Source organism: Lactuca sativa, chromosome 8 (genome assembly GCF_002870075.4).
Source record: "Lactuca sativa cultivar Salinas chromosome 8, Lsat_Salinas_v11, whole genome shotgun sequence".
Taxonomy (NCBI): Eukaryota; Viridiplantae; Streptophyta; class Magnoliopsida; order Asterales; family Asteraceae; genus Lactuca; species Lactuca sativa.
Window position 1 is genome coordinate 27560867 of NC_056630.2, and position 24007 is coordinate 27584873.

Genomic DNA, 24007 nt, shown 5'->3' on the forward strand with positions numbered 1-24007 from the left:
CAACAGCAAAACCTACGCCCTCCCTACGGCATGTGCCGGGACTTCTATGATGTTCGCGGCGGAGGTTCGGCTGATCGAGCACTCCCGGTAATGGTGGGTAAGCTAGCCAATCAGTCCTATCAATCCGGAGTTCAAGCTAGCCGACTCCGGGATGTCAATGTGGAAGTGCAGGTTCACACTTCTAACATCCGTAGGTTGGACAAGATGCAAGACAATGCTCAACTCCAAATTGAGGCATTCCAAGCACAAATGATTGCAGCCCTCGCTGAACTGAGGGAACAACAAGCCACTTTTAATAGGCGTCTAATGGAGTCGAAGCAATCAGATGCGGAGTCAAGCTCCAAGCGCCACGTTCGTCGCAAGTAGTGCTTGTCAAAGACTCAAATTTTGTTATAGCTTAGGACCTCGGCTAAAAGTCTTTAAATTTCTTGAACTTTGTAATCGGAGACCCTTTTAGGGGTCAAATTTTCATGATCGTTGTAACAACTTTTATATTAATATAAGTAACACTATTATTACTACGTTGAGTATTTCGTTCAAACCTTGAATGGTCTTTAAGAAACCAAATACTTGTTTCATACTTTCAGTCTTACAAATAACTTTCATCCTTCTATTTTAAGACTCATACTATCATCTGTTGTTGAACTATAGCGATTTAGTTCATGAGATACATACATTTTCTATTCTATGGAATTCTTATCTTTACCCTTTTCAACCTATAGTTGAAGGATGCCTCCGCGTAGGAACCCAAGGCGAAACAACGGTGAGGAAACACCTGTACCACCACCACCTCCACCACCTCAATTTGATGCGGTTATGTTCCAAGTAGCAGTCACTACAGTGGTAGCAGCTGCCATGTCACAAATCAATAACTCGAGTACTAATGGCTCGGGATCTGGCACACACCCATCCAACCATGGCGAGAGTCATGGACCACCCCGAGAATGTACCTATAAGGACTTCACTAATGCCAAACCCCGGATGTTTTATGGAACTAGTGGTGTGATGGCCCTGAGGCAGTGGATTGAAAGGACGGAGGCAGTCTTTGAAATCTGCTCCTGTCCCGAGCACAACAAAGTCAAATTTGCAACTTTCACCCTTATTGATAAAGCTTTAACTTGGTGGAATGGCCACGTTAAAGTACTTACCCTAATAGTGGAAAACTCCATAACCTAGGAGAGCCTAAAAGCCATGATGATGAGAGAATACTGCCCGCGGGGAGAGATTCAAAAGCTCGAACACGAACTATGGACACTCGGAATGGTTGGTACCGACATCGCTACTTATACCAACAGATTCTGCGAGCTGGCAATCCTTTGTCCAAATATGATTGCTCCCGAAAGCAAGAAGATAGAGAGGTACATCTGGGGACTGACGCCCCAAATGCGATCAAGCGTGTTAGCTTCCAAACCTAACACCTTTGAAAGTGCTAAGGAACTGGCACAATCTCTGATTGACTACGAAGGTCATCAGAACTCAACCACTTCTGCACCAGAACCACAGAAAGGAACTAACAACAACAACAAGAACTACAAAAACAACAACAATAACAAGAAGAGGGTATGGAATAAAGGGAAGGGTGGGTCTTCCCAAGAGACCGCAAAGAAACAACTGGTTTCAGTGAATGCTGCCACTGTACCTACTACAGCTCCTACAAATACCTACCCAACAAAGCCTTATGTAGGTAACCTTCCAAAGTGCACCAAATGCACTTACCACCACCATGGACCTTGTCGGGAAATGCAGTGCGCCAACTGCAACAGAAAGGGACACACAGCCCGTTTCTGCAAGGACCCCGCGAAGCCGATCACTCAAGTCCCTAGCGCGGGTGTAGGCCAAACTTGCTACGGTTGTGGCGAGGTGGGCCACTACAGGAGGAACTGCCCTAAGGCAGCAGGCACCGGCGGTGTGGGACGAGTTTTGGTATAGGCCACGACGAAGCAGTAGCTGAACCAACTATAGTTGCTGGTACGTTCCTTCTCGATAATTCATATGCATGCATATCATTCGATAGTGGAGCGGAGAGAAGCTTCGTGAGTCAAAACTTTATTCACTTACTTAAACCTAAACCTAGCACGTTAGAAAAATCATTCACTGTAGAGATGGCCAATGGAAAAACCGAAAACACTAACTACATATACATGGGCTGTACGTTAACTTTAGACGGCCATTCTTTTCCAATCAATCTCATGCCGGTCCAAGTTAAAAGTTTCGACGTCATAGTCGGCATGGATTGGTTGAGTCTTCTTCGAGCCGACATCATGTGCTTTGAGAAAGCAGTCCGTCTCAATCTCCCTAACAACGAAACTTTAGTTATCTACGGCGACAAATCGAGTACAAACCTTCGCATTATTTCGTGCATCCAAGCTCGAAAGTGCTTGCGGAAGGATTGTCGAGCATTCCTAGCGCACATCGTTGATACAAGTCAAGAACTGAAGGACATCAAGAACATTTCCGTAGTACGCGACTTTCCCGATATCTTCCCAGAAGAACTACCAGGATTACCACCTCAACGTCAAGTCGAATTCAGAATCGACTTAGTTCCGGGGGCTACCCCAGTAGCGAAGTCGCCTTATCGTCTCGCACCAGCAGAGATGCAGGAACTTTCCAGTCAACTTAATGAACTCCTTCAAAAAGGATTCATAATACCAAGTTTCTCACCATGGGGAGCACCGGTCTTGTTTGTAAAGAAGAAAGACGGATCGTTCCGTATGTGCATCGACTACAGAGAGCTGAACAAACTTACTGTCAAGAACCGTTATCCTTTACCCCGTATTGACGACATATTCGATCAACTTCAAGGAGTAAGCTACTTCTCAAAGATAGATCTACGATTCGGATATCACCAATTACGAGTTCTAGAGGGGGATATTCCAAAGACAGCTTTCCGAACTCGTTATAGACACTACGAATTTGTAGTGATGCCGTTCGGGTTAACCAATGCACCAACAGTATTTATGGACCTAATGAATAGGGTATGTCGTCCTTACTTGGATCAGTTCGTCATCGTCTTTATTGATGATATACTTATCTACTCCCGAAGTAAGGAAGAGCATAGTCAGCACCTACGAAAAGTCCTAGAAACACTGCGAATGGAGAAACTCTATGCGAAGTTCTCTAAATGCGAATTTTGGATTCGAAGAGTCGAATTTTTTGGCCACGTTGTTAGCGAGAAAGGGATACATGTGGACCCCTCCAAAATTAAGGCCATTGAGAACTGGTCGGCACCAAAGACACCTATAGAAATTCGTCAATTTCTAGGTCTCGCTTGGTATTATCGCAGATTCATAAAGAACTTCTCTAGCATTGCGAAACCTCTCACTACATTAACCCAGAAAGGCGTGGCCTTTGACTGGGAAGCGAAGCAAGAGAAGGCATTCCAGACGCTAAAACAGGCCTTGTGCACCGCACTGATACTATCCCTCCCCGAAGGGATAGAAGACTTTGTAGTGTATTGCGATGCGTCAAATCAAGGACTTGGTTGTGTTCTTATGCAGAGAGGTAAGGTTATTGCTTATGCCTCCCGACAGCTTAAGACACACGAAGTAAACTATACGACACACGATCTTGAGTTAGGAGCAGTGGTATTTGCTCTGAAGATATGGAGGCACTACTTATACGGAACAAAGAGTACTATATTCACCGATCACAAGAGCCTTCAACACATTTTCGATCAGAAGGAACTCAACATGCGACAACGACGATGGGTTGAGTTACTAAATGACTACGAGTGCGAAATTCGTTATCATCCTGGCAAAGCCAACGTGGTAGCTGACGCCCTCAGTCGAAAGGAATACACTGGCCGGAGGGTAAAATCTCTGACTATGACTATCCATTCCCACTTATCCACACAAATTAAGGAGGCACAAATGGAAGCTTTGCAACCTGAAAATGTGGCGGGTGAATCCCTGCGAGGAATGGAAAAGAATCTAGAAGTCAAAGGTGGCGGAGCCTACTATCTCATGGACCGAATCTGGACCCCGAAACATGGTGGTTTCAGAGACGTAGTCATGACCGAAGCACACAACTCAAGATATTCCATTCACCCAGGTTCAGATAAAATGTATCTGGATCTTAAGAAACTGTACTGGTGGCCTAACATGAAAGCAGAAATTGCTACCTTCGTAAGTAAATGCCTTACTTGCGCTAAGGTTAAGGTCGAGTATCAGAAACCGTCAGGATTACTACAACAACCAGAGATACCAGAATGGAAATGGGAGCGGATTACTATGGACTTCATAACCAAGTTACCCAAGACAACAAGTGGACTCGATACCATATGGGTGATCGTCGACAGATTGACCAAATCCGTGCATTTCCTACCCATCAAGGAGACTGACAAAATGGAAAAGCTTACGAGAACTTACTTAAGGGAAGTAGTGCGACTGCATGGTGTTCCGATATCCATTATCTCCGATCGAGATAGTAGATTCATTTCAAGATTCTGGCAGTCACTACAAAGTTCCCTAGGGACTAGGCTAGACATGAGTACAGCCTACCACCCACAAACAGACGGGCAAAGTGAGAGAACGATACAAACTTTAGAAGATATGCTGAGAGCCTGTGTGATTGACTTTGGAAAGGCATGGGATATCCATTTACCCCTTGTCGAATTTTCATACAACAATAGTTATCATACAAGCATAAAGGCTGCTCCGTTCGAAGCCCTCTATGGTCGAAAGTGCAGATCCCCTCTGTGTTGGACTGAAGTTGGTGATACCCAGTTAGCTAGAGGAAGAGTTCCTAAAAGCACTCTCACCGGTCCGGAAATCATACGAGAAACGATAGAGAAGATCGTTCAGATTCATGAACGATTGAAAGCCTCTAGAGACCGACAGAAAAGCTACGCTGACCAAAGGAGGAAACCTTTGGAATTCCAGGTAGGGGACCACGTCTTATTAAAGGTCTCACCGTGGAAGGGTTTAATACGCTTTGGAAAGCGTGGGAAACTAAATCCAAGATACATAGGGCCTTTCGAGATTCTTGCCAGAATCGGCCCTGTGGCTTACAGGCTTAACCTACCGCGTGAACTTAGTAACATACATCCAACCTTCCACGTCTCAAACTTGAAAAAGTGTCTGTCCGATGAGACTCTTGTTATTCCACTCGACGAAATCGAGATCAACGAGAGCCTCAACTTTGTGGAAGAACCAGTAGAAATCATGGACCGAGAGGTCAAACAAACAAAACAAAGTCGCATACCCATCGTGAAGGTTCGCTGGAATGCCAAGCGGGGACCTGAATTCACATGGGAACGCGAAGATCAGATGAAACAAAAGTACCCTCATCTCTTTCATGTTCACTAGTATCTTTACTACTTTAAATTTCGGGACGAAATTCCCTCTAACGGGGGGATGATGTGACAACCCGATATTTCAACTCTTTGTAATGACCTAAAAGGTCAAGTATTATAACCACTTTTGAGTTAATAAAATTAACTTTGATAATAAATTGTCCAAAAAGTTTCTATTTAAATTCTTCTATGTTTAAATGTCATCAAACCATGATCGTACGTAAAAAGAACGCCCAAATCCGACTTCGTATATTGAAGTTATGATTTTTCCAAGTTCGGCTTAGCAATAGACAACTAAAAACTCGAATCGGAGATTGAGTGACTTTTGGCCGGAATGACCTAAACGAGAATCGAAGGTCTCGACAATGGTATTTCAGCGGTAAAAAGTCTGGCAAAAACCGACGTCAAATAAAGAAGTTATGAATTTTTAAAGAAATTCCTTAATCACGTCATTTTAATAAATAAATAATAAAAAAATAACTTTGGAATTTGCCAACAGAGTCTAAACGAAAGTTATAGATCGTAGTCTCACCTACGCGTGGATATAAAGACCATCGAAAACGGAGATCGTATGAAGAAGATATGATTTTTTGAAGTTTATTAAATAAATTATATATAAACTTAATTCAAAACCCGGTAATATCCGAAGGAGGAGTCAGCATCCTCATCCGAGTTACGCGCTGCGTAACCCCGTACGCCCCGCGTACCCGAAGGCCGCGGTCTCGGTCCGTCCACGTCGCCCCTATGCGAAGCTACTGACCCGCCCCATCCGACCCGCTGTCCCATCCGACCCGCCGTCCCATCCGACCCGCCGCCCCATCCGATCCGTCCCATCCGAAGCCGAGGCAGTCGAGGACTCGCTCATGCGTGACGTACGCGTACGCGCTGCGTACGAGCGTACGCCCCGCGTACCGAGGCGGTTCAGCATCCCTATAAATAGAATGCGAGGGCTTCCGAAAAACTTGCTCATTTCTTCTCATTTCCCTTGCGTTTTGCCTCTTTTTCCGTGCCTGCTCTACCCCGAAGCTCTGGTCTTTTTGCTCAAGTCCCGAGGGTCGATTTTACTCCCGAGATTCCCAAGAATCCCGAGGAAAATTCGTTTCCCGAGACGAAACTCTGCCCGGTTTTCCATCTCGTTATCTTCAAATTTTCAAGTGAGTTCATACCCCTTAATCAACCTTTTTAAATATTCTAAATGCTTTTATATGCTCTCAAGGGGGGGAATACAAGTAAACACACGAGTATTATCGTGTGATACATAAACAATTATTTTATGTGCTTTTGTATATTCAAATCGCATGTGATTTATAAACTATATAGTGAACTTTTATATATACAAAATATGTTATATTCCATCTTTTGAAATATAAATTGTTATAATGCATGTATCAACTAAACTTTTCTTAGATTATATGTATACTTGTCTATTTTAGTCTTTACAAAATCTACGCTTTCATAACAAATGATTCCTTTTCTAGGTATTTCTAAACAAACGAGACACACTTTTAGAAAACTATAATAGGTATAGTTTTACGAACAAATTTCTAACTCCTTCGTACTAGAAACATGAATTTCAAGAAGTCACTTTCGTATACAAGAACAAATGAAACATTTTAACAAGTAGATCTGTTTTTATACCACGGTTTTGTGAGACGCTAACTTCATGTACGTTCGAGTACACATTTCAAGTCCTGTATTATATACCAGAATCCCTTGGAGGGGGAGCATGGTGTTTGTGTATAGATCTATACGGGCTTGACAACCCGCGCCCTGACTGTTAGCTACAGTCCACCGTTTGGGGTGACAAACGTCATAACATTCCAACGCCTGAAGAACGTTGTGTATAGGCATTCCAAGTCAATAGTATGGTTATAAAACTCACATGGGGTATTAAAAATGCATTGATTTACAAGGTTTTCAAACACATTGATTTACAAGGTTTTTCAAACACATTGGTTATGTTACACTTACATACATTTTAGAAACAAACATTGGTCTTGAGTGAAGGCTACTTTTATACTAGTAGAAAATATAGGATTTTCTAAACACAAACAAACAAGGACAAAACATTTCATTTTATAAAAACATTGTCACTTAAATAATTATGAAACTCACCAGCTTAAATGCTGATCTACTCTTTCAAAATTACTTGTATGTCCCAGGAAATCAGTAATTTCAGGTACTATTATGCTTTTGAAGAAGGGATGCCGCGGCGCCAATTTAATCTCATATTTTGACATCATATTGTAATTGGTTTTGAACATTTAACTTTTGACAAATGTAAACTTTCAATTATATATATATGATGGTTGTATTGCTTTCTTTACTATGTATTCATTTGTTACGTTACCACATGAAGTTATCCGCCCCCGAACGTTTCCGCCGTTCAGGTTTGGGGGTGTGACAGATGGATTGGTTGAGCCCTAATGAGGCGGTGATAGATTGCGCACAGCAGCTAGTGCGGATCAGGACCTCGAGTGGGGGAGATTTGGTGATCCATGGCGAGAGGCCACAGCGTGGACCTATAGTATGTTCAGCAGCGAGGGCTAGGCGCTACCTCCAGCAGGGTTGCGCGGGGTATGTTGCTTATGTTATGGATACCCGGGAGACGAGTAAGGCGACGGTGAGCGAGGTTCAAATGGTGCGAGACTATGCTGATGTGTTCCTGGAGGAGCTTCCTGGAATACCTCCGGAGCGTCAGGTAGAGTTCAGGATCGACCTAGTTCCTGGTGCGGCTCCGATAGCCAAGGCACCCTATCGGTTGGCTCCTCCCGAGATGCAGGAGTTGTCTACGCAGCTGAATGAGCTGCTAGACAAGGGATTTATTCGTCTGAGCAGTTCACCCTGGGAAGCCCTGATCCTGTTTGTGAGGAAGAAGGATGGGTCGCACCGGATGTGTATAGACTACCGGGAGCTGAATAAGGTAACGGTGAAGAACCGTTACCCACTCCCGAGGATTGATGACCTCTTTGATCAGTTACAGGGAGCATCTTGGTTCTCCAAGATCGATTTGCGTTCAGGCTATCATCAGATGAGGGTTAGAGAGGAGGATATTCAGAAAACCGCGTTTCGGACGCGTTATGGCCATTATGAGTTCGTGGTGATGCTGTTTGGGCTCACCAATGCTCCTACCGTGTTCATGGACCTCATGAATCGCGTGTGTAGACCGATGTTGGATCGGTATGTGATAGTTTTCATTGATGACATCTTGGTTTATTCCAAGACTCAGGAGGATCATGAGGAGCATCTAAGAGAGGTATTGGAGACCTTGAGGAGGGAGAGCTTGTATGCCAAGTTCTCCAAGTGTGAGTTTTGGTTGCGCGAGGTGCAGTTTCTTGGGCACCTCGTCAATCAGAATGGGATTTCAGTAGACCTGGCCATGGTGGAGGCCGTGATGAGGTGGGAGGTTCCGAAGTCTCCATCCGAGATTCGGAGTTTCCTAGGACTGGCAAGCTACTATCGGAGGTTCATTCGGGATTTCTCCAAGATAGCCGTACCCCTGACACGGTTGACTAGGAAAGCCGTGGTTTTTCGGTGGGGTCCTGAGCAGCAGGCAGCGTTCGAGACTCTGAGGCAGAGATTGTGCGAGGTGCCAATCTTAGCCCTTCCCGAGGGCGTAGAGGATTTTGTGGTATATTGTGATGCGTCGATCTCAGGCCTAGGTGCAGTATTGATGCAGAGGGGGCATGTCATTGCTTATGCCTCGAGGCAGCTGAAGCCTCACGAGGCGAACTACCTGACGCATGATTTGGAGTTGGGGGCGGTGGTTTTCGCTCTCAAGATTTGGCGGCATTACCTCTACGGGGTTCGATGTACCATTTACATGGACCACAAGAGTTTGAGGTACCTCATGGATCAGTCGAATCTGAACATGAGACAGCGTCGGTGGTTGGACGTGGTGAAAGATTATGATTGCGAGATCCTTTACCACCCGGGGAAGGCCAATGTGGTGGCCGATGCGCTTAGCCGCAAGGCGGCGCCGATCAGGGATGTTTGCATGAGGATGACTGTGGTGACTCCCCTATTGGAGCAGATTTGGGAGGCTCAACAGGAGGCTATAAAGGAGGAGCATCGGAAGAGTGAGCGTATAGTGGGACAAGTCGGCTCCTTCGTTTATGATAGCCGGGGGTTATTGACACTACACCGTAGGGTGTGGGTGCCGTATCATGGAGGCGTACGCCAGATCTTGATGGAGGAGGCGCACAAATCCCGATTTTCTATTCATCCAGGGGCAACAAAGATGTACCGGGATCTTCGCCTGGACTATTGGTGGCCCTGCATGAAGCGGGATGTGGCGTGGTATGTCGAGCGGTGTTTGACCTGCAGGAAGGTCAAGGCCGAGCATCAGAGACCGCACGGAAAGATGCAACCGTTGGATATCCCATTGTGGAAATGGGAGGATATTACGATGGATTTTATCACGAAGCTTCCCCGGACGGTGCGAGGAGTGGATTCGATTTGGGTCATCGTGGATCGATTGACCAAGAGCGCCCATTTTATTCCGATTCAGGAGAGTATCTCGGCCGAAAAGTTGGCCGATATCTACATCAGGGAGATAGTGGCACGGCACGGGGTGCCAGTGTCAGTGATATCAGATCGATATGTGCGGTTCACTTCCAGGTTTTGGAAGAAGCTTCATGATGAGTTGGGCACTCGTCTGCACTTTAGCACCGCCTTTCACCCGCAGACGGATGGTCAGAGTGAGCGGACCATACAGACTGTGGAGGATATGTTGCGGGCTTGCGTGCTAGACTTTGGTGGTAGCTGGGATACCTATCTTCCCTTGGCTGAGTTCTCATACAACAACAGCTACCACACGAGTATTGACCGTCCTCCTTTCGAGATGTTGTACGGTCGGAGGTGCAGGACCCCGATATGCTGGGGTGAAGTTGGCCAGAGGGTCATGGGGAGCACCGAAGTGGTGCTCAAGACGAACGAGAGAATCCAGCAGGTTCAGAGCAGGCTTCAGACTGCACAGAGTCGGCAGAAAAGTTATGCCGACAAGCGTCGATCAGACCTGGAGTTCCAGGTCGGGGATATGGTTCTCCTGAAGGTGTCGCCTTGGAAAGGCGTCATTCGATTCAGGAAGCGGGGCAAGTTGGGCTCGAGATACATTGGTCCGTTCAGGGTTGTAGCCCAGGTGGGCAAGGTAGCATATAGGCTGGATCTGCCAGCCGAGCTCAGCCAAATCCACAGCACCTTCCATGTCTCCCAGCTACGGAAGTGTCTCGTTGATGATTCAACGGTGGTACCATTAGAGGATATACAGGTTGATGACAGCTTGAATTACATTGAGCGCCCAGTCGCAATCCTCGACCGGAAGTCGAAGGATCTAAGGAACAAGAGGGTGGAGCTAGCGAAAGTGCAATGGCAGCACCGCAAGGGTTCGGAATGGACTTGGGAGCCGGTGGAAGAAATGATGGAGCATTAGCCCGAGCTGTTTCAGGATCGAGCGACAGACTTCGAGGACGAAGTCTAAAAAAAGTGGGGGAGATTTGTAGCACCTGATTCCTGGTACGTAAAATTTATCTAAGTATTTGTCATTTTAGCCTTGAACTCGGCGAGTTGTAGGTCCGACTCGCCGAGTAGGGATGCAGTCCGGGGGTACGTTTAAGTTGGCGACTCGGCGAGTCCATATTCTGGACTCGGCGAGTCACCATTGTCTGTTGAAACCCTAAATTTCAAGGGTTTGCACCCTATTTATACCCTCATTTCCTCCCCAAGCTCGCCCCCATTCACTCTCAGAGCTCCCATCATCATTTTACCCTCATTCCTTGTGAGATTAAAGTGTTTTTGTGTGTTCTTGAAGTTTTTGAGGGGAAAGAAGAGTAGATCAAGAAGAAGAGAAGGAGGCCAAGCATTTTTGTGACATCTCAACGTTTTCCTTGAGGTAAAGTTCGTTTCCCCTCTGTTTTCAAGCTTGTAGTCCCTAATAGCTTCATGAAAGTCCTTTTCGAGCCATTCTTCAAGCTTGTATGTTCTTGGTGAGTTGTAATAAGTTGTTAGCCTTTAGATCTAGGCATGATTTAGTCCCTGGAGCTTGGATCTACTGCCTTTATGGAGTCTTATTGCATGAAATTCCTAGATCTACCCCTTTTGGTGCACTTTGAGCCCTAAAACCATCATTGGTGATTATCTACACATAAAGGTGGAAACTTTACGTGTAAACCAGGCCCTAGGAACCTAGATCTATGAATGGCATGGACTGGATTCAAGAAAAATTGTGTGTATAGTTTTTGCATGAGGCAGACTCGGCGAGTCGTTCATCTGACTCGGCGAGTCGGGTCGCGAGTCCCCGGGTTGTTCCCCCTTTTTGTGTTGCGAGTTGGAGTGGTGAGTCATAGGGTACGACTCAGTGGGTCGGAAGCCAGACTCACTCATGAAGTCACTCGGCGAGTCAATGCCATGACTCGGCGAGTTCATGGCAATCTTCTTGTCTCAAGAACAACTCGGCGAGTTGTTCATACAACTCGGCGAGTCACAGCTTAGAGTGTTTTTCGGATGAAGATGAACTCGGCGAGTTGTTCATACAACTCAGCGAGTAGGATGCAGGACTATTGGCCTTGGGTATAGGAGGAAAACTCGTCGAGTCTACGCTTAACTCGAAGAGTAGAGACGGACTTATGGTCAGGTTATGGGAGAGGGACTCGGCGAGTTGGCTAGCTAACTCGGTGAGTCTGGTCAACTGGCATTTGACTAAGACTTGACTCTTGATTTTTAAGGGTAAATGGTCAATTTACCCTGCAATCGGTTAGCAGTATTTGACTAAGGGTTTTGTGGTAATTATAGCCGGAAGATCTCCGGAGCGGCAGTAGCAGCAGGCAGTCAGTTCCCACGCAGATCGACAGTTACCTTGAGGTGAGTTTCCTTTCAGTAGGAACGGGTCTAAGGCACCAAGTCCGGCCCGTGTAAACGAGATGTTAGTACTAGAGTGTGGGCCGAGCCCGTATCTCTTGGTTGAGTTGATTATGATATATGCCTGTATGATAGAGTTGTCTATACTTGTTGTCTGCATGATACTTGTATATTATGGGTTAGCGGCTCAGTGTGGGCAAAGCCTGTATCTCTCCGAGAGTGGAGTGTGGGCGAGGCCCGTACCTCCCAGATAGTGTAGTGTGGGCGAGGCCCGTATCCCTCGGCTAGCGGAGTGTGGGCAAGGCCCGTATCTTCATGAGTGTGGGCAAGGCCCGTATCTCCTAGCTGTATGTTGTATGCTTGTATGGTATGAGGTATTATGGGGGAACTCACTAAGCTTCGTGCTTACAGTTTTCAGTTTTGGTTTCAGGTACCTCTTCGTCGAAGGAGAAGGAGCTGGCGCGGTAGCGGTACATCACACACACACCTGCTTGTATTCCGCATTATGACATCTACCTGGGAGATTGTACTCTGACATTTTTATGATTATGACAATGTTTTCTGACATGCAACATCTTTTGTGAAATGAAATGGTTGCTGAGTGATTTATTTCTAAACGTTTTGCTAAGTACATGTTTTAAAAACGAAATTTTTGGCTTGTATTTTTGGGATGTTACAGTTTGAAGCTCAATAATACGTAGAAGAATATGGGTTTTCAACGATGCATGCAAGAAAATGCGGTTTATAGAAAGGTTTCAAATGGAGAGTATATAATTGTTGTGGTTTATGTAGATGATTTATTCACGACGGGAACAAGTCTAGAGTTCATAAACCAATTCAAGAAATTGATGGCATTGGAATTTGAGATGTCGGACCTTGGTGAACTAACTTGCTACTTGGGTATAGAAGTATTGCAAGAAAATGGTTGTGTAAAGGTAAAGCAAGAGAATTATGACATGTAAATTCTTAAAGAAGTTGGTATGGAAGACTGTAAATCAACTCAATTTCCTATGGAGCTAGGACTAAAATTGTCTAAAGTTGAAGATGAGTCTGAACCCATTAAGCAAATTCTTCGTTAGTTGTGTGGTACAACATCTTTTGGGATAATACATAAACGAAGTAAAAATATTTGTAACACCGTAAAAATTAAAACAATTTTTCACTTTTGAAAAACATATTTTTAATTGAACCATTCATTCACAAAATGTCATAACATCTAGTTTTCAAATCACAAATGTCTCCCAAGATCAAAATACATCCAATCCCATATGTGTGTACGAATCAAGCCGACGCCTTCCCGCGGTCATCACTGGTACCTGAAACACATAACACTGAACACTGTAAGCATAAGCTTAGTGAGTTCCCCAAAATACCACACTAATCACATAATAGCCACTCGAGGTTGTAACTCTGTTGACCCTCTGGTCAATGTGTCTCAGTGGGGCCCTCCAGCCCCAACTCTTTGTGGGCCCTCTGGCCCTAACTCTAGGGACCCGAAAATCCCAACTCTGTAACTCTGAATCATGCATATCACATATCACAACAAAACACAACACATAATAACATGCAATCACACTGGCATATAACACTGTAATACTCTATCTCTGAACTCTATTACCACACTAGGTAAAGTATAGTGAGAAGACTCACCTCGGGTATCTCGGTAAATATCTGTCTCGGTATAAATGTGATCTAGCCTCCGCCTAATCACACAAAGTAACACACCCATAAATACACTGAACTCAACCCTAAAGGTCAACATGGTCAACGGTCAACTTTGACCGGACTCGGCGAGTGCACTAGAGCGACTCGGCGAGTCTATACGTGTCCACTGACTCCCTTGGATCCTCTCTTGACACGTCGAGTATTTCCCTAACTCGACGAGTTCCACATGGCATGAATCGCGAGGCCACCACGACTCAAATCGCCGAGTCTCAAGAACAACTCGGCGAGTTCCGGCTTGACTCAGCCCCCCCCTGACTCTCCCTGACTCACTGAGTCATCCCCCAACCCGGCGAGTCTACTCGCTGAACAATTTACGTGAAACCCTAACCCTACTCGCCGAGTCTCAAGAATAACTCGGCGAGTTCATGCCATGCACAAACTCTATTGACCTCCTGAGGTCAGATCTGTTTCCCCAAACCATTACTCTGGCTTCCCTAAGCATGAATGTCACGTAAAGTTCGAAACTTGATGCTTGTATAACCACAACAAGGCATCAAAAGGATATTTGGTCCCAAAAATGACAACCTAAGTCCAATAACCCCATACTAACCCATAAAGCTCCAAGGGGTAAGGTCTCTGGACCCCTTTGAGTCCAGATCCAAGGCACAAACTCGAAGAGAGACCATTTGCTCCACATAATCACTCTCCAAAGGGGTTAGAAAACCCTAACTCTAAAGATCAACACTAAAACTGAGGGAGGTTCGAACTATTACCTCAAAATGAAGTCTCTGGACTCTGGATCTGCTTGAATCTCACCTCCTCCTTGCTCTTGTCACATTCTTCTTGCTAAACCAAGGATACAAAGATCCAAAAGTGACTTCTTCTATCTCAAAGCGATTTAGCTCTCTTAGGGTTCTCTTAAGGGACTGGTAGCCGCAATGGGAGGCTATAAGTGCCCTTAAATAGGATCCAAACCCGAGGAATTAGGGTTTCATTAAACAGCGTGGACTCAACAAGTCCACTTTTGGACTCGCCGAGTGTAGACGCGAACCCGCGCCCAAAACCGCGATCCTACTCGGCGAGTTTGGGCTCCAACTCGCCGAGTCTCCTCACAAATCACCAAAAATACAAGAATAAATAATACCTGGGAATCCGGGGTGTTACAATATTAGCTTGTTAGGTTACAATGATAGCAGTCATAATGTTGATGTTGACGATGGAAGAAGTACAACATGACATGTTTTCTACCTTGGTGACTCACTTAACACTTGGTGCTCCCAGAAGCAAGATACAATAACTTTGTCCTCAAGTGAAAATGAGTTCATGGAAATTACTACAGCTGTGTGTCAGACAGTTTGGTTAAGGGAGTTGTTAGCTGAGTTCAAAGGAATGAAGAAACAAAAGGTGTTGGTTCTCATAGACTACAAATTAGCAATTTCATTGTCAAAGAATCTTGTCTTTCATGGAAGAAGAAAACACATCCACACTCGATTCATTTCATTCGAGAGCGTGTTGAAAACAAGCAAGTGACAATTAAACATATTTCGGGAGACAAGAAACGATCATTTCCACTTATGAAGCCCTTAGCTCGGATAAGGTTCATATAGATGAGATCGTCAATTGGCGTGCAAGAATTACCCTCGACTCAGAATTTCAAGGGGTGATTGTTGGCGAATTGCCGTCGATGTGGCTGGAAGGCATGTCTTGATCCAAGAGTTGATGGTTTGGAGTGGTGTTCAAGTAACTTGGAATGTTGTCCAAGTTATTCCAAGTAACTTGGAAAGTTGGTCCAGAAGTGATGTTTTGGAATGTTGGAATGGTGAGCATCTATATATATATATATATATATATATATATATATATATATATATATATATATATATATATATATATGTTTCGTTGGATCCTATAAACACAAGTAGATTGGAGTTTTGTATTAGTTTCTTCAATAACAAAAGTGGTGTGAGTTTATGCAACTTACTTTTCTGTTATATACTTTCTATTAACTTTACAAAAGGCTTTGGAGCGAATGTAAAATTGGATATTACGTGAACTAAATCGAGGATTAGGTGTGGTTTTGATGCTTCCTATATAGCTTCACAAATGACAATTTCAAGAACTTTAGTATGGTAATTTGAAAGAAATTGATGCGTTGATTTTATTTTCAATGGGGGTGTGGTTTTATCTGGTCAACAAAATGTATTGGAACATGAAAGTAGAAAGCCATAACAATGGAAGCCAAATTATCTCCATTGTGGATGATTTTCTTTAAGATATATATTTTATTGAGAAGGACGATGCAGCTTTACGTGCTTGCTGCATATAAAGTTGGCTATAACCGATAAAAAAAAACAGGTCAACATCCACTTTATGCTCTTATAAAACCAAAAATTAAGTTTAGAGACTAATTAGACCAATTTTGGAAAACATTGTAGGATTATAGTGACTTTTTCCTTAAACTAGGTTAAAACCTGTGGGACCTACGGGTGTTGAATTATAATTGAATTTTAAAATTAATTAAATAATAAAATAAAATTTCATTAATTTTGACAACTTATGAATTGTAATATTGAATTTTTCAAAAACTTTTTGATTTGTAAGTATTTAACTACAAACTAAATCATAATTATTTAATTAGAAATGGAGTTTTTTGAAAACTCTTATTTTTGGTGCATGATTCTTGTTAGACATACGCAGATGATACATTACCGGTGTGTGTATAAAATAAACAATACGTAATTATAAATAAATAAAGTAATATGATGGATTAAGTGTGATTTGCTAAAAATGAATAAAATATGCTACAAAAAAGTTGGCTACAAATTTTGAAAAACTTCCTTATAAACAACATTGGAAGTTTTATTTGTGACTTTGCCATCTTTATCTAAAATTAATAATTTTAATCATTCTCTGCTTTGAACTCTAGATAAGACAACATACAATTGTCATGTGAAAAACTGGATCTTTAAGAAACAAACCAACCTTTGATAACGATTATCCTTGACTTTTATTAATAGTCATTGCAAAACTTATGGCCAAAGGAAACTGTCTTCTTGTGAATTTGAAGGGGATCTTTTTTTTTCTGATGGAGTTAAAGACATTCTTGGAATAAAAGTTCGGTTTCCAATATTAGTTCCAGTTATTATACGTGTCTTAATAACATGTTTTCCCAATGATAACACATGTAGTCTTGTGCCATTACATAAGCCGTTTTTCTGATTATTTAATACATCAGGAGAGTATAAATTTGAATCAAACTGATCATGGACAAATCCGGATTCACATATGCTGTCTGAACTTAAATATTCAACTTCATCTCCTGGAAACTTGTTAAGCAAACGGTCGTTTATTTCCAGAACAACTTCATTTTTTGGAGCAAGTAGGGGTGTTCGCAGTACGGTTTGAAACCGTGAAACCGGTCATCGGTTTGGTTTTACGGTTTGTATTTTTCTTTATGGTTTGGTTTGCGGTTTTGAACTTTTCAAACCGTAGTGAACGGTTTTGCTTACGGTTTTTAAGATTTCAAACCGTATAAAAACCGGACCAAACCGTTAAGATTTGTGTGTGTGTGTGTGTATATATATATATATATATATATATATATATATATCTTTTATATGTAGTTATATTTTATTGTATTATATATTAATTTTTATATATAGATAATAAAATTTAAAACTCACGTTTATTTAGCTCAGATTCCTAGTAGTTTCTTTTGTTTACTGTAGTGTAAATGAAGCCCGACGACTGAGAGTCCACCTTTCCAACTCCAAGCAATCGTTTGATTTGTTTCCACTTGCCCTAAACCTAATCGCAAAGACTCAAAATCGCAAAGCAGAGTCTCGTCTCTACTGTGGTTGTTCTTTAGTGTGTGTGTATATATATATATATATATATATATATATATATATATATATATATGTGTGTGTGTGTGTGTGTGTGTGTAGTTATATTTTATTGTATTATATATTAATTTTTATATATAGATAATAAAATTTAAACTCACGTTTATTTAGCTCAGATTCCTAGTAGTTTCTTTTGTTTACTATAATGTAAATGAAGCCCGCCAACTGAAAGTCTACCTTTCCAACTCCAACCAATCGTTTGATTTGTTTCCACTTGCCCTAAACCTAATCGCAAAGACTCAAAATCGCAAAGCAGAGTCTCGTCTCGACTGTGGTTGTTCTTTAGTCTATATATATATATATATATATATATATATATATATATATATATATATATATATATATATATATATATATATATATATATAGTTATATTTTATTGTATTATATATTAATTTTTATATATAGATAATAAAATTTAAAACTCACGTTTATTTAGCCCAGATTCCTAGTAGTTTCTTTTGTTTACTTTAGTGTAAATGAAGCCCGACAACTAAGGGTCCACCTTTCCAACTCCAAGCAATCGTTTGATTTGTTTCCACTTGCCCTAAACCTAATCGCAAAGCAGAGTCTCGTCTCGACTGTGGTTGTTCTTTAGTCTAATATCTATCGTTATCGACGCCGACAATATCACCCCTCTAACTACACCTAATATGTTTTTTTTTCTTGGTTCATCTCCTTTTCAATATTTAAAAAAGGATATGGATAAGGGTAGTGTATTCATATTTTTTATTATTTAAATTAGTAAACATCATGTAACTTAGTCGTGTTAGGTTATTTTTTATTTTTGCAAGTTTTTCTTTTCATGTACCAACATAATCGATTTATTTTACTAAATTAGTTTAATGGACTCAACTAAAATGGACCTAAAAATCCCAAACCGTGAAACCAAACCGGAGCCAAACCATTAGTAACGGTTTGGTTTGGTTCGGTTTTAAATTTTCAACGGTTCGGCTTCGGTTTTTGCTTGACAAAAACCGTTACTAAGGGTTTGACTTTGGTTTGACCTAAAACCGAAAAAACCGGACCGTGAACACCCTAAGGAGCAAGTATCGCTGTTTCTTCGAAATAATTTGTGTTACTATAGTTCTCCAAAATTGACGGATATACAAACTCAATTAAAGAACCTATAGGATCATGTGAATCATTAATGAGAATATCATCAGAAATATCGATAATCGTTTCACCGTCATTCAGACCACCAAGTTTGCCTTCTCCTATATATAATAGCCAATTTGCAAAATCTCTTATTTTTCGTATATCAGATTGATCCCTTCCAACAGTTAGCTTCATGTTTTTTTGTTAATCTATGGACTTTGCAATGTTGCCATAAATATGAAGAACTCAAAGAAGCATTTACAATGTTCTGTCTACTGCCACCTGAAACAACAGGTAGACCGCGGAGCCCATTTTCTCCTCTGTCCACAGAGACAAAATGTAGGACTGACGCCAACAGTTCATGAATCTGTCTAAAATCTCCTCCAAAGACAATAACTTTCCCTCTAAATGGAATATTTGAGATGGTTGAATTTCCACACCTTAATAAATCCTTCAAAGTTCGATCTAAAGCTTCAAATGCATGCTTATGGACCATAGGTGCTTCATCCCAAATTATTAAAGAGGTTTTTCTTATTAAGCTAGCCAATTCACCATCTGGATTTATTTTACAAAAAGAATCATCTGTAAGTTCAAATGAAATTATAAATCGAGAGTGTGTTGTTCTACCAGCGGACAATAATAAGGAAACAATACGGCTTGAAGTAACATTTAAGACAATATTACCATCAGATCTAATTGCTGTCGATACTGTATTCTATAAAAAAGTTTTACCCATTCCACCATAACCGTAAATGAAGAAGACACCTCATTTATTTTCTTGAATAGCACTCATGATGTTTAGGAAAATCTTACGTTGCTCATTTGTTAATGCAAGAAACATACGATCATAGTCATTTTTTAAAACGGGAATGTCGTAATCTAGCTCCTCGGTAATTAGTCGATTGTTTGAAGAAGAAACGGATTCAACATCTGGGTATGACATATTTTTGAAGTTTTTGAGAAATTATTTATAGGGCTAGATTGATATTACAAAGAAATCAGAAGTTAAAAATTAAGTGCAAAAACTCAAAAGCTTAGGGACAAAATTTGTAATTTACCTAAGAATAGACTGAAAACTGAAACGGTGAAACCTATGCCTCGTTAGAGTTCTTGTTCGTGATCTTTGGATTACCGAATTGCTGAGTGAAATAACTAATATGGCAGAATATGAAGGAATCATATTGGGCATGGGAAATCCTCTCCTCGACATTTCAGCCATAGTTGACCCAGATTTTATCACAAAGTACATATATCGCTCTACACCTGCTATTCTTTTGCTCAAATAACTTTAAAAAAGCTTCTAATTTGATCTGTTTCGCAAGTAGGTGCGGTTTTTATGTTGTTTCTTCCGATTTTCAATTCTAAAAATTTAGGGTTCTTCATTTGCTTTTAGTAGTCAAGCAGCTACACAACTAAGATGCGAAATTATGGAATTTTCGATAGGTGAATCCAAGTAAGATTGAAATCAACCTTATAAAACATCTCCAATTCTCACATAAATGCAATTTATGAAGACATGGACAATTTCAATGCATATGAATCTGATTCATCAACCTTGCTAATTTACAATGAAATTTTGGATATGGCCGATTTGCATCTTCCTCTGTTTCTTTGAAATTTTAGATATGACCTGAATCCAAACGATGCTATCCTTGCCGAAGAAAAGCACTTGCCTATGTAAGACGACGATTCTTATTATTAAGCATTTTGACATTTTTTTCATTGTATATTTCAATCTTATTGCCTTGTAATTACTATATGTTGCTACTGTTTTTCAAAAAGACATGATTCCAGTATTTCATTATCATTGTAAACTCTGCATTATTTGTTTAGATTTATGGTGTGAGTACATTGCTGGAGGTGACTTCACACCTTTCAAGAAACCTAATTACATATTTTTCATCTTTTAGATTTGTGTTCTAACATGTCATTACACAGAACACCATCCGAGTTGCCCAGTAAAGATACAATAGCCCCAAATTTTCATATCATTTATCTTTTATAAACAAAATAAAAAACGCAACACTTTGTTTTTACAAATTTTCTTCTGGTATTCAGTGGATGCTTCAAATAAAAAAAAAATCAGGTATGTGGATTATACTGTTAGTCTAATCATTTTTTATTTTTATTTTTTTATTTTTTTATTTTTTTTATACTATTCGTCTTTATTGTATATTTATAAAAAAAAATCAGGTATGTGGATTATGTTTTTGGAAATGAAACTGAAGCAAGAATGTTTTCAAAGATTTAAGTATTTTGTCTGAATTATTTGTATGCAAGTGTTTTAAGATAACTTTTAACATTATCAGGTGATGCATTTGTTGGGGGATTTTTGTCTCAATTGGTTCAGAAGAAACAGATAAAGGAATGTGTGAGAGCTGGTTGTTATGCATTGAATGTGATTATACAAAGATCAGGCTGTACATACCCACAAAAACCCCATTTTAGTTAAGCTTTTGATTGCATTAGTTACTCTTAATTTAATGTGTAGAGTTTGCACATTTTCCATTAGAGTAATAAGATATGATTGTATTCAATCAATAATCACTTCTAACTCCTTCAATATATTCAATTCATCATACTAATATTATATTTTCTTAACTATTTAGATCATAACTCCATGTCACAAGTTATGTACTTACTATTTCTGAGTAATGTATTTTTTTTTTTTTTTTATTATTATTATTTTTTTATATAGTTAAAGCAAGAAATCGGTTCCAATGTTGGAGAAAGACAACAGAACAAGCACCACATATCTCCGTAACTAAAGTTGAAACATTGAGGAAAGGGGGCAAATAAGACAATTCACATAATCCCAATTCCTAGAAAACCCTAATTCTATCTATCTCTCTCCTCCAAACACCGAGAAAACCCTAAAAACGAATCAAATCAGATCAAATCAATATCGTTTTTGGTACCAGAAGTAGTAGCATAACCTTGAAGAGCATCACCAGTGAGCCTACAAACCCTCCATTCCTGCATAACAGTAGCTCCCATTTCCTCGTAGAACTTTATCGCATTCATATTCCAATCCAGCACAACCCACTCCACCCTCCCGTACCCCATCGCCACCGCCTGTCTAGCCACCGCCGACAACAGCATCTTCCCCAACCCCTTCCTCCGATAACTTTCCCTCACGAACAGATCTTCTATGTAGAACCCTGGTTTCGCCAGAAAGGACGAGTAATTAGGGAAGAACAGAACGAACCCAGCTACAATCACTCCTTCCTCCATCGTCGATGACTTGAAGACTTCCGATTCGGGATCGGAGATCGGGTAATCGAGATTTAGGGTTTTGTGGGTGGGTGTGAATTTGGGGTGGTGAGCGATGGAGGAGGAAGGAAATGGTTTTATGGAAGCTTCGATGAGGAATACGGTGAAGGATTCGAAGGGGTTGTCTTTGGAGAAGAGAGTGGTGGAGAGGGAGGGTTCGGTGGCGGAGCATAGGTCGGTGAGGCGTTCGAATACTGCCATTTGGTAGATCATTTTGTGGATAACCGGGACGTCGAGCCTAGTTGCGAGGCGGATCCTAGTGAAGAGTGGGTGGCTAGTCGGGAGATCCATGTTGAGCTCGGGGGTGGTGGTTGGGAGTGGTGGTGGTGCTGCGGCGGCCATTTTTCTCTCAGTTGGTTAACGTCGGCGGTTTTCTACTTTTCTCAATAATCAGTGGCGTTTGGATAGGGGTCGAGAGTGTATGTGGTCCTATATAACGTCATGGGGAAGATGGTAGTTTTGTCTTTTTCTTCTTTTAAACCATTTTAAAAGATATTCATTTAAAAGAAATTAAAAGTTCAAAAATTCAAATTTGACATATAATTTTAGCATATAAAATAAAGCAATTTATCAACACTTTTATTTTTACTTTTGTCTGTCGACGTGTACTTTGAGAAACGAATTAAAGTTTTTACTTGTAAATTTATGGGGAAATAACAAATAAAAAGAAATAATAATTATAAGGTTTGCCAGTTTAAGAATGATCATCTCAGTCTCCTATTTGTTGGTTTAAAAAATTATCATTTAAGTCACCCAATTTTAACATATTTTTCTGATTAACTGCCATAATAGAAAAAATCGTATTCTTGTTTTTTTTTGTTAGCTAAAGTCGGTATTAAAAAAGTATGGGTGTTACTATATATCCGCATACTCACATAATAAATCATCATTGGAGTAGCTATAAAATATATATATATATATATATATATATATATATATATATATATATATATATATATATATATATATATATATATATATATATATATATATATATATATATAGAGAGAGAGAGAGAGAGAGAGAGAGAGAGAGAGAGAGATAGAGTCCTATTTGATATCTAATTGCTATATAAAAAGCATTGCTTGATCCATAAGCAATCTCGATTTGCTTAAACCCTAAACAACTTCTTACGTTTCATTTTCGCACAATGGAATGATGGATGTCCCTCCTACACCTCTTCGTGTAAGGTGGGTATAACTGGAAATAAGCCAACAGTAACTTTGTTTTTTAGAGTGAAATTTTGCTCTTATTCAAATTTATAACATACTGTATTAACTAAATTGGTAAGGATTTCTATTTGCCCACTAAATCTTTCCAAAATTTTGTAACAAAGATTTATACAAAAAGGTTATTTTTTTTTAGCAACCATTAAACTCATTAAAAAGAATTTAAAAACAATTAGCATTCTAATAATTTTCAACTTTCTCGATCATTACTTGTTTTTTTAATTTCTCAAGCATACTTTTCCATTCATTCACCGATTTTCCAACTAACAAAGAACCAATAACCTCGATATGCAGCAGGGGAGTTCGTGCGCTACACTTAACAAATTCTTTCGAAATATGCTTATGAGATTGCAATGGAATTGAACTTTGGAAAGCATACTGAGAGAAAAGCATTAACGATTCTTCGGAATCTAACTCATTGACCTCATATCTTATGTCAACTCGTGCATGATCCAAAATATATCCACTTCTAGTCGTAACGATAATCATACTTCCCCTACCTAACCATGAGGATTGTCCGATTAAGGAATCCATTTGACTTAACTCGTCAATGCCATCAAGAACTATAAGAATCCTAGCTTGACTTTTATTAGATTAATTCCTTCGTCAATATCACAATTCACATAACTCTTTCCTTGTAGCTCAAAAAAGAGTTCATCTTGTAAACGAACAAGACCATTAGGTTGTTT

The 24007-nt window shown here is 40.6% G+C and overlaps 1 protein-coding gene across 1 annotated transcript; it reads right to left on the reverse strand.

Moving 5' to 3' along the window:
- Positions 1-21571: 21571 nt before the first annotated feature.
- LOC111913220 (probable acetyltransferase NATA1-like) lies at positions 21572-22512 on the reverse strand. Its single transcript, XM_023908938.3, has one exon. The coding sequence runs from the start codon at positions 22429-22431 to the stop codon at positions 21706-21708; it is 726 nt and encodes a 241-aa protein (XP_023764706.1). The 5' UTR covers positions 22432-22512; the 3' UTR covers positions 21572-21705.
- Between the last annotated feature and the right edge of the window lie 1495 nt (positions 22513-24007).

Coding starts and splice junctions, on each gene's coding strand:
- LOC111913220 (XM_023908938.3), bottom strand. CDS start 22,431: ATGGCCGCCGCAGCACCACCACCACTCCCAACCACCACCCCCGAGCTC.